At 36.9% G+C, this 27099-nt stretch overlaps 3 protein-coding genes across 8 annotated transcripts; 2 read left to right on the plus strand and 1 right to left on the minus strand.

The window, feature by feature from the left end:
- The first annotated feature begins 107 nt into the window (after window positions 1–107).
- Window positions 108–9046, plus strand: LOC103447270 (nardilysin-like). 2 transcript variants are annotated; one of them, XR_011572948.1, is made up of 20 exons: window positions 108–653; window positions 1180–1255; window positions 1345–1391; window positions 2162–2274; window positions 2940–3013; window positions 3152–3247; window positions 3327–3446; window positions 4055–4288; window positions 4732–4880; window positions 5055–5211; window positions 5386–5538; window positions 5714–6093; window positions 6574–6723; window positions 6837–7019; window positions 7380–7583; window positions 7687–7793; window positions 7922–8075; window positions 8344–8465; window positions 8610–8940; window positions 8985–9046. XR_011572948.1 is itself a non-coding variant. In XM_008386446.4 (19 exons), exons 1-19 carry the CDS (start codon window positions 312–314, stop codon window positions 8851–8853), a joined length of 3105 nt encoding a protein of 1034 aa, XP_008384668.2. In that variant the 5' UTR covers window positions 108–311; the 3' UTR covers window positions 8854–9046. The 2 variants fall into 2 exon arrangements, 1 of the variants encoding a protein (XP_008384668.2); XM_008386446.4 differs by having other exon boundaries at window positions 8610–9046.
- A 5556-nt stretch (window positions 9047–14602) lies between these two features.
- LOC103447269 (expansin-A4-like) lies at window positions 14603–16434 on the plus strand. The gene is given in 3 exon segments (NM_001294111.1): window positions 14603–14794; window positions 15333–15645; window positions 15851–16434. Coding segments are annotated over 3 exon segments (765 nt in total). The 5' UTR covers window positions 14603–14646; the 3' UTR covers window positions 16155–16434.
- Window positions 16435–17876: 1442 nt separating this feature from the next.
- Window positions 17877–25254, minus strand: LOC103447268 (putative disease resistance protein RGA3). 5 transcript variants are annotated; one of them, XM_029088123.2, is made up of 8 exons: window positions 23976–25254; window positions 20693–23210; window positions 20421–20554; window positions 20262–20332; window positions 19775–19883; window positions 19389–19654; window positions 18791–18881; window positions 17877–18546 (listed from the first exon to the last, which is right to left on the minus strand). In XM_029088123.2, exons 1-3 carry the CDS (start codon window positions 25119–25121, stop codon window positions 20526–20528), a joined length of 3693 nt encoding a protein of 1230 aa, XP_028943956.1. In that variant the 5' UTR covers window positions 25122–25254; the 3' UTR covers window positions 17877–18546; window positions 18791–18881; window positions 19389–19654; window positions 19775–19883; window positions 20262–20332; window positions 20421–20525. The 5 variants fall into 5 exon arrangements, with proteins under 5 accessions (XP_028943956.1, XP_028943954.1, XP_028943958.1 ...); XM_029088121.2 differs by having other exon boundaries at window positions 18791–18978; XM_029088122.2 differs by having other exon boundaries at window positions 18070–18546; window positions 18781–18881.
- Window positions 25255–27099: the final 1845 nt, after the last annotated feature.

Here is a 27099-nt window from a genome sequence, read left to right on the forward strand (position 1 = left end):
TTAGCCACTTAAACTACAAGTAATTAATAAATAATTAGTACCTTAATGCAAAAGTGACCACATGCTCACTTTATCCAACTGACTTGACGCACCAAAATTGCAATTGAAACCCTAGTGAAAGGAATAAATTAAAATGCCTTGAAGGACCCACAAGAAAGGAATAAATTCCACCCCCGTCCCGAATTGACAACGTGCTCTTCCTCCTCCGAGCTGCTCCAAGACCCCTACCGAGTTTCAAGACCCATAGCAGTGGAGAGAACTGGGAGAGCTTCCTTCAGCCGACTCCGTACTCTCTCCCTCTCTCTCCGACAATGGCTCGCTGCACTTTCAAATCGGACGATATCATAATAAAGTCCCCGAATGACAGACGATTATACAGGTTAATCGAGCTCGAGAACGGCCTCTCTGCATTGCTTGTTCACGATCCTGAGATTTACCCAGAAGGGCCGCCGGAGAACTCCAAGTCCGTCGAGCACCGCGAAGCTGAAGAGGAAGAAGAAGATGATGATATGGACGACGAGGATGGGGAGGAAGGGGAAGACGGTGAAGGAGAGGACGATGAAGAGGACGATGACGATGAAGATGAAGAAGCGGAAGGCAGAGATGGTGAACTGAAGAAGAAGGGGAAAGGAGGAGATTCTCATACTAAGAAAGTTGGTATTTTGATTTCCATTGAAATTCTGAAATTGCCCATCTCGCATTCAAGTTTATTTGATTTAATTTGATTGAAAAGTGAAAACCCAGTTGGAGAAACTTGATGAAATCGGTTTAACGATGTTAACAAATTGATTTTAGGTTGAAAAACAATATGAATTTTTGGTTGAATGATTGATACCAGATTATAGGAACTTCAAGTTTTGAACTTTTACTTGGTTACTGCTTCAAGATTCCACCATCATTGTTTTATCTGATAATCTTTAGCTATCGACCATTGGTACCTTTGTACAAATTTCATTTAAAATGGTAATGAAGCTTTGATAGCATAATTCCAAGTGGAACCAATGTTGGGTACTCCTTTTCTTCGAGTAAAACCTTGGTGTTGTTTTTGGTCATGCTGTTTGGAAGTCCAATTACTGAGAATGGCACTGGTCTTTATTCTACTCTAATGATTGGGATGATGTTTACTCAGCTCAGTTAGCAGAACTTGATTTATGTGAAGATGTTTGGTCGTATTTGCAGGCAGCAGCAGCAATGTGCGTTGGAATAGGAAGCTTCTCCGACCCTTTTGAAGCACAGGGGCTTGCGCATTTTCTAGGTTTGTGTTACACATGCTTACATGCTTCATAAAGGGACGTACTATTGAGTGTTGAGGCATGCATTACTGACATGTTGAATGTTTTGCAGAACACATGCTCTTCATGGGGAGTACAGAGTTTCCAGATGAAAATGAGGTCTGTTTGTACTCGGAGTATTCTTTTCAGTTTTTAGGTGCCAATTATCTTCGTTTTTTTTTGTTTTGGCAAGTCACTTCGAGATGCACATGATCCCTTGTGCTATGCACCATAAATGAGGTGTACTGACCGTATATGGAAATAGTTAAGCCGCATGAATTTTCCCTCAATACAGATTACTAGATGTAATCTCACTATTTATATTTACTCGTCCTTAAGCAACATCATGAGCCTGCTTAGTTCTGTTTCTTATATATATATATATATATAAAGCATCACCAGCTTGCTTGTTCTATGTATATGTGAGTGGGAGGACTTGTTTGTTCTTTTGCTGCCCACCTGCTCGCAGATGGGTCAGGCTGTATGGAACAACTAATTCAGCGTATGATTGTGTCATTTGTGAAAGGTTGCTCCTTTGTGACTGAAAGGTCACGGGTTCGAGTCGGGGAAACGGCCTCCTTGCATAGTAAGGGTAAGCAGTTGCGTAACGTTCCCCGCCCCCCGACTCTCGCAAAGCGGGGAAGTCTTGTTGGCTTGGGGTCGCCCTTTGACTTAAACCTTATAGGAATCGATGCCATTTCAGATTTATTATAGAAATTGTTTATGGTAGTTTTTATCTTTTTTTCTGCTTATTGTTTAATTGTAAAATAGATATTTAAAAGTAATCTGTTCTACTTGCTACAACATTTATTAAAATTTCACTCAAGTTAAATAGGAGAAGTCTGTATCCTATGTTTGTGGCCACTCGTTTTGACTCTTCTGTTTGCTAGTATGATAGTTACTTGTCCAAGCATGGAGGTTCATCAAATGCATACACAGAAGCAGAGCATACCTGCTACCATTTTGAAGTGAAGCCAGAGTTTCTTAAGGGTGCCTTGAGAAGGTAAACTCTGAGCTCTTCATGCTTTGAATATTATAAGCTGAAGTCCTTGGTATTGACTATGTATTTTGGTCAATGAAACAAGGCTATAGGATGTATTTTGGTCAATGAAACAAGGCTATAGGTTTTATTGATGCTTCATGCATTGACATTGAATCTTGCATCTGCCTCAGCATTTGTAGTTGAAAATATCTATGATTGTCATACTTTTGTTTCAAAACGCAATATGGCTATGAAAAGCGTAGGTTAAATCATTAGATTATGTGTCATTTTTTTTTTTTTTATGATTTTCTGAATGCATGCTAATGATATTACTTACGGGGTGCAGTGCACAACCATATAAAAAATGTTGGAATGGAACTATGGGAGTGGGGTTTTCAGATTCATAAGGTCCAGCAATATGTTCCTTTTGGTTCCTCAATATCTGGCTCGCCATAATTGTTTCACTGGATAAAAAATGTTTATAAATAGTTTTTAAATTAATGTGCCCAGTAAAGCGTTCTGTGTTCGATATGTTCCAATTGCAATACATTTAGTTAATAGGATGTACTTGGCCCTTAGTATAGAATACTCTAGTTATATTTTTCTCTTTCAAAATTTCTGTTTCAGAAACCTGGTTTGTATTTATTATGGCTGTTTGTATTTATTATGGCTCTTTATTTTGTCAGATTTTCCCAGTTCTTTGTTTCACCTCTAGTGAAAATTGAAGCGATGGAACGAGAGGTACAAGCTATAGATTCTGGTGCGTGCATGTCTTACCTACAATTCTTGATTTCCACGTTTCTTAAAAAGTATCCAAGCTTTTTGCTTGCAGTATTACTCATTGCAAATTTTCTAATGCTGAATGGTATTCTTTGTTGTTAATCAAAATGGAATGCAGAATTTAACCAGGTTCTGCAGAATGATTCTTGCCGCCTTGAACAAATTCAGTGTCATACATCCGCACCTGGTCACCCATTTAATAGGTTCTGTTGGGGTAAAACTTTAATCGATTGTGCAATCTTATTCTTCTCTCTCTCTCTCTCTCTTTAATTTTTTTTATGTTTGCTTGAAAGGAAATAAGAAGAGCTTGGTTGATGCAATGGAAAAAGGGATCAACTTGCGAGAACAAATACTAAAATTGTACAAGGATTATTACCATGGTGGACTAATGAAGCTAGTTGTCATTGGTGGAGGTGAATATACTCCTTTCCTTTCCTTTTTTCTTCTGCTCTTTGTTCTTTTTTCTTCTACCGTTGTTTTTTGGGGAATGAATGTTAGTTAAAACCTATCAATTTTGTATCATGCACAACACAGGGCGTGCTTGAATGGAAATAATGAAACAGTTTCAATTTGACTTAGTGGATTTCAATCACATTACTTATCTACTTAGGGTTTCTGTTCTGTAGATGATTGTTCTTTGAACTGGTAGAGTTTGATACTGGTGTTCACTATTAGTCTATTACACATTAGAATTTCGTCATCCATAGTGCTTTATTGGTGATACAGCTGTTTTGGCAATATTTATTGGCAAAAATGTATATATTAGTAGTGAAGATGTAATTATTGTTGGTATCAGTCTTTAAATGGTGTGGTTGTGCCTTAAAGCTCATTTTCTAGGATCTCAATCCTGCATTTACTAGAATGATGTTTAGCTTGTAATTTGATTTCTGTATCAAATAAAAAACCATTCCTGTGATACTGTCCAATTATTTATGTATACAATTAACCAAGTAGAATATTTTTATTCTGCTTATATATCAGATCTATTTCATTCTAATTATAATAGTTCTAATTGCTGCAGAATCTCTTGATGTACTTGAGGATTGGGTTGTGGAATTGTATGGTAATGTCAAGAAAGGCCCCCAAGTAAAACTGGAGTTCAAGGCTGAAGGTCCTATCTGGAAAGTTGGCAAACTATATAGGCTAGAGGCTGTTAGAGATGTTAACATACTCAACCTTACATGGACATTTCCATGTCTTCATCAAGACTATTTGAAGAAACCAGAAGATTATTTAGCTCATCTACTTGGGCATGGTAAGCTGATTCATTATTACTTAATTTGATGTTGATTATTATTCCTCTGCAGAGAACAAAAATTTCTGTAGCAGGAAAAATAAATGTTAAGTTTAGAATTGTTAGTTTTCAATTTTTTTTAGTACAAGCAGCAGTTACAACTTCCTAGAGTAGACGTTACTTGAAACTTTGATAGTAAGATATAGTTTTATTTAATTTGAGCGGAGCTTAAATCCTTCAGTTCCTTCTGTCACTTTGCGTCTGTCTCACTGATAATTTTTCACCTTGGAAAGGTATCTGTCAGAGTCATTGCTTTTCTGCATTAGATTTTGTTGCTTTTGCATTTCATATACACTGCATGTTATTTATTATATCTCACAATGGGTTTAGTCATCTAAGCTGTTTGGCCACCTATGCCATGATTATGACCTTAAATTCTGAGAACTAAATTATGGGTTTTTCAGAGGGCCGGGGAAGTTTGCATTTTTACCTCAAAACCAGAGGGTGGGCAACATCTTTGTCTGCTGGTGTTGGGGACGAGGGGATGCAACGATCTTCTGTGGCTTATGTCTTCCGCATGTCCATACACCTCACTGACTCTGGATTGGAAAAGGTAGCATCTCAAGTTTATCCTTGTAGAGAATCTTTTGGTAGAAGATAAATTTTCACAGATTCATAGATTATGTGTTCTACATGCGCATTTACTGTAAGCATCAGTAACTGTGGAGCAAAGTTTGCTTTTTTCTTTATTACTTCTCATTTGCTATATGTGATGCTTATCTTGCAGATTTCCGAAATAATTTGCTATGTCTACCAGTACATTAAGTTACTGCATCAAGTGTCTCCACAAGAATGGATATTTAGGGAACTTCAAGATATTGGGAATATGGATTTTAGATTCGCAGAGGAGCAGCCCCAAGATGATTATGCTGCAGAACTTGCAGGTTTTCTTTTGTTGGCAAAATTGTATATCTTTCCTTGGTCATGTTTTACCTAACTGAAAGTATCCCTACTCCATAAAAGATTCTTTATGATATCTATATTCTGTGTTTTTCTTAGCCAAAAGGATATCCCCAAACTCATGACCTGTTTAATATTGTAAAATCTTATTGTTGCAGAAAATTTACTACTGTATCCAGCAGAGAACGTTATTTATGGGGACTATGTGTACAAGATTTGGGATGCGGAACTGATAAAATATGTTCTTGGTTTCTTCACACCAGAAAACATGAGGGTTGATGTGGTATCAAAGTCCTCAATTAAGTCAGAAGGTAAATCGCACATGCCCTTTTATGTAAAAAAAGAAAGTAGAAGCAAAACCTAGAAAAAAAGTCTTGTTTCCATCTTGCAGTATTTATGACTACAAATGTATCCATAATTTTTATTTGTCCCATTCTATATGTGTTATAATTTTGATGTAAGCTCTATTTTCTCTAACTGTTTCAGATTTCCAGTGCGAGCCTTGGTTTGGGTCACATTATACTGAGGAAGATATATCTCCATCTTTGATGGATTTGTGGAAGAATCCCCCAGAAATTGATGACTCATTGTATCTACCTTCAAAGAATGAGTTCATTCCTAGTGATTTTTCGATCCGCTCTGATAACTCGTGCCTTGATCCTGCAAATATATCTTATCCAAGATGTATAATTGATGAACCATTGATGAAGTTCTGGTACAAACTCGATGATTCATTTAAATTTCCGCGGGCAAATACATACTTCCGCATCAATCTGAAGGGTGGATATGCTAATCTGAAGAGTTGTGTTTTGACTGAACTATATATTCTCCTTCTTAAGGATGAGCTGAATGAGATTGTCTATCAGGTTCATGTCTTGTCCTTTATAACTAATTATTTTGTGCTTCAATTTATATAGCTGATAACTCTTTTGTACTTGAATACATTTTAGGGAACACTTGTTCCATTAAGTTTATTTAGAATATCTCTGCAGTCTCTGTCCAAGTTTGTTCTGTAGAGGGACTTGGATGTTATAGTGGCTTACAATACAGACTAGAAAACCGGTATAATTAATTGTCCAAACAAAATATACTCAGTTAACTTTTCATTATGTAAATCAGAAACTACAAATGGTAATTCTTATCCATAATGCCCTCTTTCTAATATTCTCAATATATAGTAATTCGGTTGTAAAAATATTAACCTATGCTGCCAGTGTAGTTATTTAGTTGATGCTGTATTTCGCAAATATAGGTCTTTTTTATCCTCAGTGACATGCCCGACTTATTTTTTTCATTTAAAACATGCATCTAAATCTGTACTGAGCACCTTTCTTCTGTGTGTGCAGGCCATTGTTGCCAAGCTGGAAACTTCTGTATCTATGTTTAGTGACAAACTGGAGCTGAAGGTCTATGGTTTTAATGATAAACTTCCAGCTCTCTTTTCAAAAGTTTTGGAAACAGCCAAAAGTTTCATGCCGACTGATGATCGTTTTAAGGTATGTGTGTTGCTTTTCGTTTCCATCACTCCACTCTATGTCTGGTTTAAGTTTATTTTTGCATACCCTGCTTGTTTCTTTTGGCTTGTCCATTGCTAATTCACACTTAACAGGATGTTAAAGAAGATATGAAGCGAACGTTAAAGAACACCAATATGAAGCCTCTGAGTCACTCATCATACTTAAGGCTGCAAGTTCTGTGTCAAACTTTTTATGATGCAGATGAGAAGTTGCATGTTTTGAATGAATTGTCTATATCTGATTTGAAGTCATTCATTCCCGAGCTCTGTTCCCAGGTACACTACGCACAAATATGTATATTTGTTATAGATTACTGCAGTCAATTCATGAAACTCAAGTTCTCAACATCATCCTCCAGCCGGGTCTCTTTTCATGAGAAATTCATGCGGTTCAGGCTTCTTGACCTCTTATTCTTCACTTTAATATGTAACTTGATAAGTGGAGAGTGGCATTTTCTAGTTAGAGAATTGGAGAGTGGTTGCCAAATGTGAACCCAATAGTTAATTTTGACTGTTCTTTAAATTTTTTTTTTTTTACATTTGCTTTTAGATTTTTATTTTATTTTTATCAAGGCTCTTAGAATTAGTTTAATTCAGGCATTTTCTTTCATCTTACCCTCTCCTCAATATGTGCAGCTATACATTGAGGGCCTTTGCCATGGAAATTTGTTAGAAGAAGAAGCAATTAACCTGTCAAATATATTTAAATCGACTTTTACCGTACCACCACTGCCTATCGAATTGAGGCATAAAGAGCATGTTATTTGTCTTCCTCCTGGTGCTAACCTGATTAGAGATTCCAATGTGAAGAATAAGTCGGAAACGAACTCTGTGATTGAGGTAACTCAAAATGGAAACATTTTCGAGTGGTTTCCCTATATGAAGATGTACTTTCTTTGTCTTATGTTGATATTCTTCCCTTGGTTGTGGTTTCATATTGCAGCTGTATTTTCAAATTGAGCAAGAAGCAGGGATTGAGTCAGTCAGATTGAAATCCTTGATAGATCTTTTCGATGAAATTGTGGAGGAACCACTTTTCAATCAACTAAGGTGATTTTATTTGAGGCTGGTACTTTTACTTACATACTGGCTAGCAAAAGAATCTGGGATCTGATAATAATTTTTTCTAATATATTTGAATCTATATTCATATAATTGTTTGCTATTTCTGGAAATAGGACGAAGGAGCAGCTTGGATATGTTGTCCAGTGTAGCCCACGGGTAACATACCGTGTACTTGGCTTTTGTTTCTGTGTTCAATCGTCTGAGTACGACCCAATATACTTACAAGGGAGAGTTGATAACTTTATAGATGGTCTGCAAGAATTGTTGGTAAGCGGTCAAGTTTCCCTCTTATTTCAATGCTCTGGTCTTTTAAGCATCTCATAAGCTTTATAACTATTGTGCTATGCTAAGCTGATGCGCATATGCGATTTTGCAATTTGAGGATCCCTATTGTTAAATATATGAGGAAATTCTTGTTTGTGGAAACCTTTGCTTGGATCTGACCTCGTGTTATTTCTACTTCGATGACTTGAGTTAAATGATTATTGTTTCTGCCTTGCAATTTCAGTTACTGACAATACGTTGACATTTGCAGGACGGGCTTGATGATGAATCATTCGAGAATTATAAAAATGGACTACTTGCTAAGCTATTGGAGAAAGATCCGTCCCTCACATATGAAACCAATAGATTTTGGAATCAGATTATCGATAAAAGGTGCTGTTGTCCTCTTTGGTTTGTCCAGATTGTAATTTCCAAAGATTGCATTCAAACATCGTTCTGTTAAACAGATTTGTGTCTTTAAACTTTCTAATTGTTGTGATTCGATGCTCATTCTAACTCTATACTTGTTGATCACAGGTATATGTTCGACCTGTCAAAACGAGAAGCAGAAGAACTCAGCAGTATTCACAAGAAGGACGTTATCAACTGGTACAAAATGTATTTGCAACAATCATCTCCCAAGTGTCGTAGACTAGCGATCCGTGTTTGGGGTTGCAACACTAACCCGAAAGAGGCGGAAGCACAACCGAAATCCATCCAAGCCATCGAAGACCCTGCAACGTTTAAGAAGTCATCTAAGTTCTATCCTAGCCTTTCTTGAAAATATGAACCAGCTTTGATTTCTTGATTAAATTGATCCATTAGAAACACTGAATGCCTCAGTTTTGACTAGTTGTAGGTGGACTGTGTGACCACCTGGAAGAGCAAAGTTAAATTACAAACATTTACCAGAAATTTGGGATTATATATGTAAAATTACATTCATTTGAATAAAGTGAAATTTGTGATGCCAATTATCTCTTGCTCTGATTCTTCGATCCTGGACCCGAAGCATTCCTACAAGTACAGGTTCGACAGAAAAAGCCATTGCGCGGATTTGTGTTTGGGGTTTGCGACACTAACCCGAAAGAGGTTGAAGCGTGTTACAGTACGTGATTGGCTTGAAATATCGTTAATGTGACAATTCTAGATGCAAGGAAGTTTCTCGGCTTCTAAACATGTAACTAACATAAGAGGTCCAAATCATAAATAAGATGAAGCTAAATAAATCTCTAAGGATTTGTATTGGGTTCAAATTTCCAAAGTTTGGTTTGAAATGCACATGGTAGGGTTTTGGTTTATTTGATTGAAATGCATCTATGAGCTTGTTAATTTGTAGGGTCCTTGCTGAGCTCTGGTTAAGACCATGTTCTTAATTTTCCCTATCAAAATCTAATATAAAGGTGTCACTTAGTACTACGGTCTAGTGGTATTCCTCTTTACTTGTAAGTGAGAGGTCTTAGCTTCGATTCTCGCTAAAGGCAAATTTAAACCACATTATCGTTAACCCATCGTAAGGTTAAGCCCACCTCATCCCCTTTAGTGTAGATAATATCGTTTGTTTAAAATAAAAAATATAAAAAAATCTGATATGAAGGTCTATTATTTTTCCATGAAACTCAATACAAGTCCTTGTCAAGGGCACTTTCAGAGACCCCTAACTAACTGTAATATATAGATAATCCAATCCCTATGCTCCCTTGTCGATATTTCACAAATCATGTTCGACCCGACTTTTGACCAAGAATTATGATTGAAAATGACAAAAAATTAAGAATTAAATTTAAAAAAAGAGTTTTGTGGCTCAATTTTTTTCAAATTCCTGCTGTTTGCTAGATTCGTTATGTGGTGTTCCAAGGCTAATGAAGGCCCATGAAATTTGTTGTGTTGGAGTAGAAGATCTTTAGAATAAGATCAAAATACATTACATTCATCATTTAATTAAATTACATGTTTTATCGGACGACGTTAATGATTGATAAAAACGTAAATAAAAAGTGACACTAAAAAATGTTCTACTATCAAAATTTGAAGCATGCGATCTTGTTGAAGGAATGTTCTGTTTATTAGTATTACCAAGTGACAATAACAACCCGGCTCAAGTTTTTTCAATCTCATGTTTTGAAAGATCTCTTGATGCATGCACTTCGGAAAAAAAAAGTGCACAACTAAAGAATTCAAGAATAAAGATCCTTTTACTCATTGGAAGACTACATTTGGCCGACAAACGATGTACAAGGTGGCATACAAGTTGGTTAGATTGAGTTTAACTTTAACTAATTCGATAATTTGGTTTGAGGAACCTCTAATGTAATTTTAGATTTTCTCATTGAAGATAGTAATCATTTGTAATCTATAATGGTGGGAAAGCTCTTCTTCTCTTCGTCCGAGTTGAAATCTTTGGTAAGATTTTCTTTGAGGCTCACTGTATGCATCATATCCTCAATGTTGCACGTATTCAACTTTTCTATTAATGAATATCATATCTTTGCTAAAAAAGAATAAAGATCCTAAGACAATCTATAAAGATCCTATTTAAGACAATCCTTAACAAAACGTACACAATGATCTGCAGTAAAGATTGCTAGTCCTGATGCAATATTCCTTCCGGATTGCTACAAAATTTAATTAAAACCCTAAAACCCCAACTCAAATATTCCCTTCTTTCAGGCGTGGACAAGAATTACATTGAAGGCATGGGAACAGTAGGGTTTTGACGTGGGACAAAACGGTGGTTTAAGATGCTTCCTCAAACTTCATTTCTTGCAGATTACAAAAAATACTTTATATATTGTCGTAACTGCTGCATGGGATATACAATATTTTTAACTATTAGGTTTATGAATATATCAAAGATTGAGGAAAAAGTGATGCATGCATGCATGAACGCTAAAGGCCGAAAACACAGAACTTTGCATGTGCTTCTAAGATTGCGGACCGACATGTCTATGATATATCTCCAACTTTTCAGACTCAATTTATTTCTAATAACTAATTAAATAATAGTTTTATCTATGTTTTGTTGGCATACAATAATTTGATCATGCAATTCCAAATGAGTTAAACTGCAGTGAAAAGTCTGCAGAAAACAGAACCGAAAGCACCAACAATTGTACTGTTAATACATTTACCATTGCTGATTACGTACAAACCATGATTTTTATTTAAAGAAACAAAACAATGCAATTGCTTAAACGATCTCGGACCTCTTTAACCGTTACGTACCATTTGGTTTTCACAATTAGAATTTAGATGCTCACATCATAACAATATAAGATTTTGTGAATTATGAGTTGTGGACACTGTACGTATGTTTCACTCAACTTTGTTGTTATAAGTGTGAGTCTCATATTCGATTCCGCCTTCTTTTAAATAATGAAAATATAATAGTTGTCCAAACCTGCCATGCTGGCACCTAGATTGATATATATCCTGCTGCCTTTTTCGCTTTAAAAGGCCCTGGTCGGTAGATTGAGAGTAAATAATTGCAATTTCTAATGAGGATATAATACATAAAAATATTTTGTTAATAATTTTTCATGCATAAGACAATTAATCTGAATCATTTGTCCTGTTAATCATGGTTCATGAACACTTAATCTTAATTGTAGCAGTATATTTTTTTGTTCCATCTCTTAATAAAATCTTTGATTAGGACCAAATTAAAATAAAACAATGCCTCAACTGACATCAAATCAAATAGAGTCATAGGCTGGTGGATCCAGGAAATAATATTAGGGGGGTCAGTAAAAATAGCGCGCAGCGTGCAAATTTTTTTATACCAGAAATAGCATGCATATCGCCATTTCATCGAGTCTTGGTAGGCCTAAAATCATTTGGAAATGCATACTACACACTTGTTAATGTATGCAAGGGGCAGCACCTAAGGTATTCATGGACATTCATCGGGTTTTGGTAGGCCTGAAGTCGGTTGGAGGGCATGTATGAAGCCAACTTTAATCTTCAAAAGGGCAGCATTCAAGGTATCCATGGACATCATCGAAGTTCGGAGGGTCAGCACCTAAGGTATCTATGAACGTTCATCCAAGTTCTAGGGGTCAGCTGACCCCCCTGCCCCTTAATGGATCCGCCAGTGTGGTGACACCTATAATTAGGGTTTTGTATGTTAGTGAATTGCTTACTTCCTACATAAACACATGCATGACGATGATTTATATTATTGGAGATCAAAAGTTCGAAACAAGATGACAAGACCTGAACCCAAAACTCATGTAAAAAGTTTGGAACCATCAAATGATGTCGTTCAATGAGTGACAAACTATTTTAACTGACAAACTATATACATAAACGGATCTCAATTTTTTACACACGTTTATGTGAAATTTATTTTATAATGTATTTATGAAAGAGTGATATTTGCGAAAACTATTTTCATTATTAATTTACATTAAATTCTTCTTGGCCATTTCCGCGGAAATATCTGTAAGACCGATGGATATATAAACGTTCGACCTTTTTCGGCGTAGGTGTTGCAGTTCACAAGTTCAAAGAAAGCATGCTTCAGAGGTATTTCGATGGATCTGGATTCTGGAGCTTTTTGCATGATCACATTCACAATATCACATTATATATCCAAATATTTACAGAAGACAAATGCCCCATGACTCAAATTTGAGGGCAGTACGACATCGGTTTGGTCCTAAGCCTCTAATAACCTCAAATTCCCAGCTACTTGCCTTAATATGGCGGTCCAAAATTCAGGCATGAGGGCTCTCACCTATTCAATGTAAGTAGGCCATCCATGTGACCAAACGCCCAACGAAAAGGGGACATATAGTTCCTGTTGTCCCCCATGCCCACGTAACACCAGAGTTCTTTTTTTGTTTTTCAGAAGAAAAAAAATCATTACTAATTTATACAAGGGAACTTTAACGAAAAGTTCAAGGTACTGTTTACTTTAACGAAAAATCATATTTTTACACTAAAAAGTCAATCCTGATACTATTTATTTTACTCTTTATTTTGTCTTTATCATTAAAACTCAAAGTTTTCAAGCCATTTTCATTAGTTTTTCTTTTATAAGGGAAGCTTCACACATCATACAAGCATACAAATGTAAATTAAATATATTACATGGATAGGAGCCTAGAAAGTTTATTCTCTTTACTTACACATATTATATATAATACACAATTATTTTGGATCGAACGTTGGTTATATCAATAAAGTGTTAATATTATTATCCATAAGATACAAAATCCGTCATTTAACAAAGAGTAGATGTCCTGCATAAATACTTTTACATAATACGCATACATCATGGTATAACAAGGATTTTATATATTATGACTGTAATTTGAATCCCATTTATTTAGGTATAATCAATATCTATAATTGTTTGACATAACAACCCTCAATCTCCATTGTATTAAACGAGGTCACATTGAAGGGGTCCAACAGTCCACAAAAGAGAAACCACACCAATCCAAATTCAACTTGGAAGTAAGACTTTAATTTATTGCCTTTAATAAGTTGATGCTATGTTACTTGAATGAAGAGATATATGTGTGAGGGTGGGGCAGTGACAAAACATAACACATGCACTACCCAAATCGAAGCACGAAAACGAAATAATGGGTGGGACTCGGCCACTTCCCACCATGAGCAGTACTCAAGACTACTCCAAGTTGCCATTCACATTCTGCACAGATTTGGAACTTCTTCTTGCAAGCTCACAAATGGTACTTTATATCATGCCCTTAATTTTGTTTCTCACTTAAGGATTAATGTTCATAAAAATTGAAAGAAAAATGGAAAAAGATTAGAAAGTGAACATGCTTTGATTAAGCAAAATTTTCTCCCATGTGCAAAGATACCATTATCTGTTAAGACTACCTACCATTATTCAACAAATAGAAGGGGATTTTCAACTTTCTTGGGCCCCAAACTAAGAATTATCACCTTTATATTTAAGTGTAATTAAGCACCAAAAACTAAAAGAAAATGCTATTGACAATTCTAACCATCATTCACATGCCCATTTGATGATAGGAACCAAACAAGATCGAAACTGAGTCCAAGCATATTGTATAGAGTCTCACCTCTCTAGACGCGATTTGTAAGATGTAATATATATGTTGGATTGTTGGCCAATTCAATGAGTCCTGTTTCAACATTTATAAGTTCACTAATCACCAACCATGTCATTAGTCCAATGTAATTGTAGTCTACTCTAAATCAAATACTCGACTACGTTCAAAGTGAAATATTAATTTGTTAAAATGAAATGATAAACTAAAAGTGTGAAGAACACGAAAAGCAAATAAGTGCCATCAAAGAAAATCAGACTATATAACTTATTAAAATTTGTAAGAGATTTAATGGATGAGAAATGCATGTGGAAAGTTTGGCCCACGGGGATATCGATTGGTAATCCCAACCACAACCGGCATGTGCACTTGTTTTCCTCCATCACTTGTGGCTGTTTTCTGTGATATAATATGCAGACTAACTCACTAGCCTCCCAAGTTTCCTTATAAATAGAGGAACCCTCGTGCACTCTAAGCACAAAACAAACTCCACCTGCCCTACACAAAAACTGAAGTCACAAAAAATGGCAGCTCATCCATTGTCTTTGGCATCTATAGCCCTCTCTCTTGTTCTCTTCAACCTACATCTGCATGGTGTGTTGGCTGTTTATGGTAGCTGGGAAGGCGCTCATGCCACATTTTACGGCGGTGGTGATGCCTCCGGCACAATGGGTAAGTCCAAAACTCAAGTGTCATCAATTATTTACCACAGTAAGAAAAAAAGAAGTTTTTAGACAACTAAAATTGCTTATAAGTGAGAGGTCTTACGGCGGTGGTAATGCCTCCGGCACTGAGTATTAGAGTCTAGCAGTATTCTTCTTCACTTGTAAGTGAGAGGTCTTCGGTTTAATTCTTGCCAAAAGCGAATTTGAACCACATTATTGGTAGCCCAAATCCACTCCCCTCACCTTAGTGTAGATAATATCGTTTGTACAAAAAAAAAAATTGCTTATAGAAGTACCGTTTCTATGTATTGGAGGTGATTAAGTTGCAATAATATATATTTTATACTTTTCTATGAGCTGAAGTGTTTCTTGTAGAAATAGTCCAAATGAGTTAAAAACTGAAAGTGTGAATAACATTTTAGTAACGAAACAAAACTATTGATAGACCCCTGGTTGAACGGCTCACCGTGATCCACCGGCCGTCTAAAAAGAGTGTTTAATTTAAGAGTTGGGGTTTGATATTAATTTGATTTGAAATTTTGCAGGAGGAGCATGTGGTTATGGGAATCTGTACAGCCAGGGATATGGAACCAACACTGCAGCTTTGAGCACAGCATTGTTCAACAATGGCTTGAGCTGTGGATCTTGTTATGAAATGATGTGCAACAATGACCCGAGATGGTGCCGTCCTGGATCCATTATTGTTACTGCTACAAACTTTTGCCCTCCTAACTTTGCTGAGTCCAACGACAATGGCGGATGGTGCAATCCTCCTCTCCAGCACTTCGATTTGGCCGAGCCTGCTTTCTTGCAGATTGCTCAATACCGCGCCGGAATCGTGCCGGTTTCCTTCAGAAGGTAGGCCCTGAAGTTAATCACGGTGACATTACTATGGTTATCGGAAATGCAAAGATGTTATGTTATCAGACTGAGAATCTAAATGATTAATTGAGTGAATTCTTTTCTGAAAATTAGTGACTTGATAACCTAGCACGTCAGATATCTGAAGGGCGAACATTAGCCAACTATAATTACAAGTTAACACCTTACAATTTCTTGGCAGAGTACCTTGTATGAAGAAAGGAGGAATAAGATTCACCATCAACGGCCACTCCTACTTCAACCTGGTTTTGATCACCAACGTGGCTGGTGCAGGAGACGTCCATTCAGTTTCAATCAAGGGGTCCAGAACAGGGTGGCAACCCATGTCAAGAAACTGGGGTCAAAACTGGCAGAGCAACTCATACCTCAATGGCCAAGCCCTCTCCTTCCAAGTCACCACCAGTGACGGTAGAACCGTCACGAGCTACAACGTGGCTCCTGGTAATTGGCAGTTTGGCCAGACATTCTCAGGGGGGCAATTTTAGAATTATTCCACTAGACTATTGGCAAAAAATTGTGTATCTATCTGTGTCATTTTTTTCCCTTAAGTTTCTTAGTGCAAAAGAAAGGAGTAGTTGCGAAGTGAAGGTTTGCTGAGGTGAGCTAAAAAACACCCGCTGGGCCTTTCACATTTGAGATTTTCTGCAGAAACGAAATTTACCTCATTCAGGTTGTAATCAATTTCCTCAATTGTAACCTTAATGATATATATAATAAAATATAAAAAAAAGCTTTATTACGGTCGATACATCACTCGATGGAAAATAACTTCTCCGCTATATTTCTGATGTCGATATTTCAAGTCAATCAGTCGATATGACATCGCAGTAGTAGGTAATATTTGATAACTTACCTGCAGAGTCCAAAAGAATACGAGGAAACACAACCCTATCCACACGATCACTTTCAAGTTGTTCTTTTTGGCTGTTGGTAGTAAGTGGTAACTTTTTATTAGAAGTTGGTGTTGTATCCTTTTCAGCAATATAAAAAGGCCCGCATCTAACAAACAGCAGAACATGGCCACGTGGACACGGGCATGTGCTGCAGCAAAGGTTTGTTTTTGTCATGGGGCAACTAATTGTTGTGAAGGGTGACAGACAAATCAGAAACTTGGATAAAAAGAAAGGAACTATCATTTGGAATTTATCTAAGTAAATGGAATAGATTTCGTCTTTCTGAGAAATGTGATCAGATGATCGATAAATGTGATATCTAAACTCTCGAGAAAGTGTGTTGAATTAAAGATTACTTAAAATAGTGTGGAAAAACTTTTGGGATTATTGTCAAACAACGAATGTTGATCCGCTGCAACTAAAGGGATGAGAGCTTCGATTTTTTGAGAAGGAACATGGAAGTGCGAAAAATGATTCTCGCGCATGAGTTTGTACTGGAATCCCACTTCTGCCTGGTCCAATAAAACACCAAATCACCCAAGGGATATGAATTAGAGATAAAGAAATCAACCGAATTTAAATCACTGTTCATACGATTCAAAAATCTGTTCAGAAATCACAAATAACCGTAACAATATCAGTCCAAAATCTTCATAAGGACAATATCTTGTGCCTCGGTACCTTGACTCAGTTTCCACCTATTGGACATCTTGAGAAATGCCAAAGCATGCGAAAAGAAATATAGATGCCACCGAAAACACAACATATATAGTAAGTCAGAAGTCAAAAGTACAATGTATTGGTTAATTAGAAGAGAAGAGGAGGTGGGAGTTTGAAAAGCTTACGTACATTGCATAGTCATAAAAATAAGTTTTCAATCATGAACGTAAAGTGCAAATTCATATTTGATTTTGTGTTGACTTAAATAGTCGTATATGTCTATGTATTTGATTTCAAACGCTATATTTAACTCTTAATTGATGTGCACTGAGAATGATATATCACAGTAGAATCAAATTTAACTCCAAAATTGACTTTAAAGTTTTAACTTTTAGCTATTAGATTTAGAGATAGCCTAACAAATACCAATTTGAATCATAACAAAATAATTCATCTAATAATAATGCAACTGCCTTGAGCCACTTAACTACTTTTAATTGATCTTAACGAGATTGATTCCTTTTGCTGAAGTTTTTACACTTTCTGAAAGACCAATCTATGTAAATTGAATTTTTTCAAACTCGAACACAATTTAATAATTTTGCAAATAATAACCAAAATTCAGGAGCTTAGATCTGTTTTTGCTACCAAATATCAATCAAATTAAAGACTTTCTAGTCATCCATATGTATTTGTATCGAACATGAACAAATTGCCGGGTTTGCTACCAAGTAACATATCCATAATGAACCGTCCTTTTTCTTTATACATGTAGATTATCATAATCTCTCTCGCTTCTAGAAAAATCATTCCAGTTGAAAAGAATTTGGTGAAGACACAAGAAAAGTGAAAATGGTTCAACACATTTAGATTCACAAGAAGCACTCCCACGCCACTACTCGAGAAACTCTAAGAGTCCTCTGGTACCTCGGAAGTAGGAAGTTTGGAACTCTTGATTGTCAATCCAAGCAAATGAAGAAAATGCCATTTGAGAAGAATTACGGAACACGTTAATATTAACATCACAAATAAAACAAGTCTGGGCCTGTAGAACCAAAGGTAATCCGCTGAAGGATGAACAAAGTCCCCTCGAATTTGTTGGCATCGTATATTCCTCAGCAACCTCCTGAGACATTTGAGACGTTACATGCTCCAACTGAGATGGCCTGATATGACCGCAGCAGAAAAGCTCGCATACTTTGTATGTTGCAATTTTCGCAGCACCTCAACAGCATTCCCTTTCACCGCTGAGGCAAAGTGAGTTCCATGAACGAAAACATCCCTCAAAGACTCTTGAGAGTGATATCGAGGTCCAGTGAGCTTGCTGCAAAATGAACATTTCATATAGTTTACAAAGTATTAGTATGTACAGAAGCAGTACAATTATAAAAATTGGGTAACGCGGAACACACATAGGTGCTATGCACAGCATTCTTGCTTATGATTTAGTTATTGTTTGTTTTCACAAAAAAGAATAACACTTGAAAGTAACAATCGGTTTATATATTTGTACCAGTGACTAGTATATTATGTAATAACTGAAAATTATGGAAACTACCTTGTTGCACCTGAAATTTTAGCAGCCTTCACAGGCACCTTTCTACCTCTGGGGAGGCAGGCCAAAACCTTCATCTTTAAAGCTCAGATTCCACCCAAATCCTACATTCGAACACATCAACAATAATATCACTTTCGATAATTGCTCTTCGACTAAATTTCTCATTGAATCCCAAAAAGTCCCAAGATCTTGAACGTTCTGCTTGGAAAGACACAAAAATCAACAAAAATATCACCCTCCATAATTTCAGCAGTAAAACAGGTACTCAACAGTTAAAGTTACTCAAGCGATATCAGTTCGTCGTACCCAGTGCACAAGGCTCCTGCTTTAGGCAGGGTCTGGGAGAGGTGAATGTCGGCTAGCCTTACCCCCATTTATGGAGAGGCTGCTCCCAAGTCTCGAACCCGAGACCTACCGCTCATGGGCGAAGGCAGTTGCCATCGCACCAAGTGCGACCTCTACTCAAGCGATATCAGTTACAGACACAAAATTAATAGTACTCAAAGGATGCTAAAAGATTATATATTATCTATTGGAAACACAACACATATAGTAAGTCGGACTTGATTACTTGAAGAGGAAAGGAGGTGGGAATTTGAAAAACTTACATTGCTTAAGTTCACTGCGACAGTAAATTGGCGAAGCGTTGCTTAGCCTTGGCAGAGGGTAGATTCATCAAATTATTCTAAATCCCCAGCTCTCTAAGGGATGTAATGTTCCCCAACCACTCTGGTAAAGCCTCCACTCCCTCAAATAGTCGATACATAAAACATTTAAATTTAATGAGGCAGAGACTTGAGCTTTGTCCACCCTTTCAAATCTAATAATTCAAGCTGCAATGATCAACCTTGAACATCATGAATGAAGTTGATTCCTGCCAGAACCCGCCAATGGTGAATTTTATCAATTTCGGGGTTGTAAACCTTTTCGCAGATTTCTTAAATTCGCCAAATTATAAAATCCCTAACTTAGTTTGCAACTGACGATTCTTTACCTAATTTCTGCAATAATGCAGGTATTTGACAGTAAAGCTACTTGAGGGATATGAAATGTCGATTAAATAATCAACTGAATTCAAGTCATTGTTCATACGATTCAAAAATCTGTTCAGAAATCACAAGTAATCATAAAAATACCAGCGCAAAATCTTCATAAGAATAATAATAGACGAAAAGCAATTGCAGTCAATCTATATTTTCTTATTATATGAATATGGTTTTACATGATTAGAAGCATTACTCTTCCAAGTTTCTAACCATGAACGGGTAATTAAGCTGGTGTTTCAACACTCATACAAATGAACTAAAGAAAGTTAACATATCAACTGATGTTGCGGAAATTAAGAACGATAACATGTAAAGGAGAACGCCCACATGGTACCAAAAAAAGAGGCTTTCTAGCTTGATAAGCACTATAACTTAAGGTATATTTTTTGTGAAAAGAAGGTAGAGCGAGAAATTTAATATCTTATGTATCAGTACCTGTACTCAGTTTGCACCCATTGAGCATCCTGAAAAAACGCCACAGCATGCCAAAAGAAATATAGATGCCACTGGAAAACACAACATGTGTAGTAAGTCAGAACTCAACAGTACACTGCATTTAGAAGAGAAGAGGAGGTGCGGATGTGAAAAGCTTACTTGGACTAACTCCAATGCGGAAGTTGCGTCCATGAATATTCAACTGTACATACTTTGGTTTTTCCGCAACTCATTTGTTGCAGTTTCTAAAGGCGTTGCGTAGCTTCAATCCAACTGTTGTCCCAGACTCTTAACTAATTTGAAACAAAATTGAGAAGGATAAACAACTTTGGTTAGTTTTCGAAATTTTTGTGTAGATGAATAGAAGAACAAAAGAGATAAACATTATAACATGTACCCTGCAATTCGATTTCAAGAATTGCAAAACGTACTTGTGATATTTGGAATGTGAGCAATCTTAGGCCAATCTGTGCCGTTGTCCCTGGTGCATTTCTGCTCTAAAAGAGGATGACATCCGGAAATGTCCAGGATTTGTAATTTGGTGAGACGTTGCATAGCTTCGACACTAGGTAAATTCGACAGATTCTTGCAATCTTGTATCTCCAGCTGTGCAAGGGATGTAAGGTTACCCAACCATTCTGGCAAAGTCTCCACTCCGTCAAATGAAACCATCATCAAATCTGTCAAAGAAGTCAAGTGTTGAATCTGTTGAGGCAAAGACTTGAGCTTAGGCCAACCCCACAAGTCTAACATTGTAAGATGCATCAATGATCCAACTCCAAAATCAGGGAAGGAATCGAGCTCCTCCCAGAACGGACCAATTTGTAATTTCTTCAAGTGAGAAAGCCACCGTAGCCCCGCCGGCAGATATTTTAGCTTTCGCCAGTTTCTGATCTCCAGATAGCGAAGAGAATGAAGGTTGTCTAAACTTGGAAGAATCTCTAAATTTGGGAAATCGTTTATTGCCAGCCACTCAAGAGAGACTGGGAATTGCAGCCCGCTCACCCAACTTTCCAATCCTTCACAGTATTCAATCCTCAGTTGTTGAAGGGGTATCATTGTGCGCAAATCTGAAACGCATTTCTCCTCAATACTGCTACTTTGGACACCAAACGACGTTAGCTTAGGGCATTCACTTATATACAATTGCTGAAGAGAGGGAAAGTGTTGTGGAAGAGCAGGTAAGCTCGATAGTTCATCGCAATATCTGATTGTCAACTTCTGAAGAGAGGTGAGAGACGCGCCGCCTTTAATTTCAATTGATGTCAGATTATTGCAACGCCATATAAACAATTCCACGAGAGAGGTGCAGCCTTGAAGCCCACTCAATGGGCCTGACAAACCACTGCAGTTATGAACAACCAATTTCTGGAGAGAGGTGCAGTAGTCTAACCCACTCGGTAGTCGTGACAATTGTTCACAATGATAAATCTCTAATCTGCGTAGAGATGCCATGCCCTGTCTAATTGGAATCAATTCTAGATTAGGACATCTGTATATACCCAGGTACTCAAGGAGAGGAAGTGTATCTAGCCCATCCGGCAACTGCCTCAGCTTTTCACAATTACGAATAACCAATCTCTCAAGAGAACCACAAGAACCGAATATATCGGGGGCAAGATCATAATCAATGACTCCAAAACATTTTAAGTTAGCCATTCCGCTAATCTTAAGCTCCGTAAGATTAGGTAGATGGCCAAGCGGTGGGACTTCTTCACATTTATTGCATCCAAATAACTGAATCTTCTTCAAGTTGTTGAGCTGTAATGGTCTACTCATCATCCACAATGGAAACTTATCGCCCATGAAGTTTTCAATACTTAAGCTCTCTAAATCAGGTTGCGGTCGGAGGCCTCCCAGTACATCCCCCTCGTCATTGTTGTCAGTTGTTGACCTATATCTCGTCCATCTGAGTGTCAGATGGCATACTTTTTTCTTGTCCTCTAGTTTAGCTTTTTTTGCTTCTTCTCCATTCTCTACGCGTTCCAGATTACAAACAACTAATTCACCTTTCAATTCTTTCAAGCCAGCCAACTCTTCAATTCGACGACCAATCTCATTACCCACCGAAAAGTATAGTATTGTTCTAAGGCAAGTCAATCGCCTTAACCCCTGTGGAAATTTTGTGCTCTCATCAAAATAAATATGTCTCAGATTGATCAAGTTTTGCAATTCTTTTGGAAACTCTTTAAGGGCACAATTTGTCGCTCTTAACGTCTGTAAGTTATAGAGCTTGCCTATAGAGCTGGGGAGTAATTTGAACCTTGTTTTAGAAATGTCAAGATACCTTAAGTGTTTCAGCCTTTCAACTGAAGTTGGAAACTCTTCAATATTAGCATTACTTAGATTCAAGATGCGTAAAGCTTTGAACCGTGGGAGAATGTTAATAGGAACTTCACCATCATCAGAGACCAGTGATCGCAATTTTCCAGCGCTTCTTTCTGGAATTTTTTTCAGTATAGAAGTAGAAACTCGTGCAACATGTCGAATCTCATCTGTATTATCTATGCCATGGAAGTCTCCTGTCAAGCTTTCAAATCTGGATACAAGTTTTGCCAAATCATGCACAAGATCGTGCATCTTGCATTCGCTAATAGTGCCATTATAATCCAATGTAGCATCTTGAAATAAGGAGCTCTGCAATAGAATATCAAAATATTCATTGCCTATATCCTCCATATCTTTACTTTCACCAAGTGAAGGGCGGAGTAGTCCTTGAGCCATCCAAAGTTGAATCAAATTATCTCTTTGAATTTCAAAATCTTTCTTGAATATTGAGCAATATGCAAAACATTGCTTCAATGATGGTGATTCTAAATTGTCAAAACTCAACTTCAAGACTGACATAATTCTATCTTCTCCTTTCGGTAGGTTGTTCCATATTCCACTTTCTTTAAATGACAACCATTCAGCAATACTATTTTTAGTGTACAAAATGCCTCCCAAAACCTGTTGATTGGATTAGAGAGTTTCTATCACATAATGATTTATAGAGTATAGTAGTTTGAACTGAAGTTGATGAAAAATAAAAAGAAAAATACATGATTGAAAAAAGAGGGTATAGTTATAATCAGGTTCAAAAGTTTCCTAAAACAATGTAGAAAAAACTTGAGTTATAACAAAGTATTCATCCAATAATAATGCAGATGGTCCTTTAATTATTATTACGAAATTGAATGGTTTCAATTATAAAATTTGTACGATATATCTAGAAAAAGTCTGAGCCATGTGCAAAATGTGATACTAGCTTCCGTGTTTGTCAAATTCCCGAAATATCCATTAACTAATGTTGGTTTTTGATTAAGAAAATGTTAAGGGAGACCACACATTTTTTGTATACCATCTAATGCATAAGTGATATGTACATGTTATATCAAGTAATGAAAAATCAATCTACGTAAATTGTACTTTCAAAATTGGAACTCAATTCAATCATCTTGCAAATGATATAACTAAAATTCGAAGGGATTGACGATGTTGATACCAAGTAAAATATATGTGATATCAGATAGCTAATATCTATGATTTGAAATGAAATTTTGTAATGATGATTTTTAAATGATAATTACAAAAATGAATGGCTCTGATTAATATGTTTGTCACAATGCCTTGTCCTAATTTATAAAGTGATCTATTTTCCTAATTTATAAATAAAAAACATGTAAAAAATTAAGTGCAAATTCCAAGTTATATGTACATAATAATAATACGTACCTTTGCCACCAATGGAACGCCACCACAATTTTCAGCAATTTTCCTTCCAATTGTCTTGAACTGAGGAACTATACGAGCACTGCTATTTGGGAAGGCTTTCTTTTTCATGATGGACCAACATTCATCCGCAGAAAGTTTTCCCAGCTCATGTCGTCGAAGTAGTTTTTCTGAGATTGATGCAACTTTTGTACTACGAGTAGTGACCATGATTTTGGATCCCCCAGCAGATTTAAGCTTAAACAAACATTCCATTAAATTATTCCATTTTTCAGAATCTTCGTTCCAAACATCATCAAGTACGAGTAAGTATCTTTTGTCTTTCAACTCTTCATTAAGGAAGATAAGCAAAGCATTCTGGTTATCTTTCGAAGGGACCTTTGTCGGATTAAGCTGTTCTAACATCTGAAGTAGAATCAAATTGATATCGAAAGTGTTCGATACACAAACCCATATTTTTGCTTCGAAAAACTTGTGTATCAAATCCTCATTGTAAACTGACTTGGCCAACGTTGTCTTTCCGATGCCTCCCATTCCCACAATGGCCATAACCGCAAGATTTTCTTGATTGTATTTGGAGTCGGTCAAGGTTGTAACTATTTTTAACACATCATCTTCCCTTCCAACAGTTATTTCATCTCTGCCAACGAATGCGTTGGTTTGTCTGTCCCATGTATTTCCTCGAGGGGTTGCATCTATTCTCTTGGAAACTAGACCAATGAAAGATGCCTCACCCTTGAGATCTACCAAGGACTGGTTGATGTTCTTAATTTTATGTGCCATTTTCAAACGAAATGCAAATGGATTGGAGAGTGAAAAGAAGTTAAGTACCTTTTTCTTCATATGATTTTGGAGTTCAACTTTACGGCGAACAACTTCGTACTCGAACTCATCCAACACATCGTCAGCTTCATGAGCTATAGCCTTAAGTTTCCTCACCCACTCCTCCACCACCATGACCCGATCTTGTGGTTGATCGGAAACAGCTTGCAAGAAATCCTGAATGGTGAGTAATGAATGGTGAAGCCGTTTTAGTTCAGCTTTGAAACCCCAAGCAAGACTGAGTTCTTGAGCAGCAAGTGATGCCACCTTCGACAGTATACCCTCAACAGAAAAAGTAAACACAGCTCCTGCAATCTTCCCTTCCATGCCGATCGATTAAATTTTCACTCAATTTTCTCTCGAGTGGATGGAAGGAAATACAAATGATGATGTGATGGCTTACACCAAACGCTTGTTTTTATTTGGCATGATCAGTTCTATCAGAATCCAAACCTGCCTGTCAAACACATATAATTTAATTCCCACAATAGTCTAAAAAAGCGGCCAAAGCTGGCAAGGCTAGTGCAAGTGGTGACCGATATCTCTACCGACTAAAATTAATATCCGCCTTTCATTCACGATTCATATAAGAAAAATGCTATGGTGATTATTTTAAAAGAGTGCTCGTTACCTGATTAAAACAAAAGCGAAGACTCTTTACAAATTTTTTATTTACTTTTTGTTTTTTCATAATAATTTATAATATTAGTATGAAAATTGACTGTTGAATTGTAAAGTGATAAAGAATAGATAAAAAAATCTAATTTTTAAGAGAGTTTTTTTATCGTGTCACTTCATATAATTTATTCATTTCTTTTCTTTACCAATTTCTCTCCCCCGACCTCTTCTCTCTGAATTTATACTGCAACACGTTGAAAATTATGATTTTATATGTCCATTTCTCTTTATATGAATGTATCTAATACAGATCTAGATGAAAGATTAGGTCACTTCAAACTTACCTAAGTTGAATAATCCCAAAAAATTGTTACACTCATAATGTAACGCACCACAATAGTAAAAAGCAAACTAACAACTATTTAAGCCAGGTAGCTTTTCGACTCTCATTTTTTTTATTGATCTTACTTGGCTGCATGCTTTTTGCTTATGTAGACATCGAAATTTCTTAAATAAATGTTGACCGATAAATCAAAGTGTCAACGCTCATGTATTACATAAATTTTACACGTAGCGTGTGACTCAACGAAAATTGAAATGAGTTGGAAAAGTCATCAAATAGGACACGTGTCAACATCTGGCAGAAACGACTTATTTCATCTGGGATATTATATTCAAAATTAGGCATTGGAAAATTCTATAAATACAAGCCCATTTCATTCATTTAAAGGGACCAATTCATATTACACCTTGAAGCTCTGAAGCTCTGAAGCTCTGAAACTCCAAAACTCTCAAGCATCCAGGTTCCCGAAGAATCAAGAAAGTGTTCTTCGTTCTTCATTCATCGTTCTTCCAAGATCAAGCCTCGACGGCCCTTGGATCAACAATCATCCACCTTCAAGATCAAGCCCCGACGGCCCTTGAAGAAAGCATTCTTCATTCTTCGTTCATCGTTCTTCCAAGATCAAGCCCCAACGGCCCTTTGGATCAACAATCATCCACCAATTCAAGATCAAGCCCCGACGGCCCTTGAAGAAAATGTTCTTCGTTCTTCCAAGATCAAGCCCCGACGGCCCTTGGATCAACCATCCACCAATTCAAGATCGAGCCCCGACGGCCCTTGAAGAAAGCACCATCGTTCATCATCCGTTAATCCAAGATCAAGCCCCAACGGCCATTTGGATCAACAACGTCGACAAATCCACACATCCAACCGTTCTTCAAGATCAAGCCCAAAAGCCCTTGAAGATCCGTTCATCACTGTTCTTCGAGATCAAGCCCAAAGGCCCTTGAAGATCCGTTCAAGCCCAAAAGCTCTCGAAGATCCGTTCGTCACTGTTCTTCGAGTTCAAGCCCAAAAGCCCTCGGAAATCCGTTCATCACTGTTCTTCAAGATCAAGCCCAAAACCCCTTGAAGATCCGTCAATCACCATTCTTCAAAATCAAGCCCAAAAGCCCTTGAAGATCCGTTCATCCTCGTTCGTCCAAGATCAAGCCTCGACGGCCCTTGGATCAATCGCACATCCCACAAATCAACACCTTACGGAGATCGAATCAGATGATCAAAATAGAGAGAGATTGTAAACCAAAATCATCAAAAATACAAATATTTGTTTGTGCACGTTGTTCTTGTCTCTTTCGTTTCAGGAATTTTCTGTGTTCACAGCTTCATCATACATCTCTATGT

This window comes from Malus domestica, chromosome 11, assembly GCF_042453785.1.
Source record: "Malus domestica chromosome 11, GDT2T_hap1".
NCBI lineage: Eukaryota > Viridiplantae > Streptophyta > Magnoliopsida > Rosales > Rosaceae > Malus > Malus domestica.

Bases quoted from the DNA above. Each gene is read 5' to 3' on its own strand.
- LOC103447270 (XM_008386446.4), top strand. From the start codon at position 312: ATGGCTCGCTGCACTTTCAAATCGGACGATATCATAATAAAGTCCCCG. The intron at 3,248-3,326 runs GTAAAACTTTAA...TTTGCTTGAAAG, and splicing joins ATTTAATAGGTTCTGTTGGG to GAAATAAGAAGAGCTTGGTT. The intron at 6,724-6,836 runs GTATGTGTGTTG...CACACTTAACAG, and splicing joins CGACTGATGATCGTTTTAAG to GATGTTAAAGAAGATATGAA.
- LOC103447268 (XM_029088125.2), bottom strand. From the start codon at position 25,121: ATGGAAGGGAAGATTGCAGGAGCTGTGTTTACTTTTTCTGTTGAGGGT. The intron at 23,211-23,975 runs GTACGTATTATT...TCCAATCAACAG, and splicing joins GCGTTCCATTGGTGGCAAAG to GTTTTGGGAGGCATTTTGTA. The intron at 20,555-20,692 runs GTACGTTTTGCA...GTTTCAAATTAG, and splicing joins TCACATTCCAAATATCACAA to TTAAGAGTCTGGGACAACAG.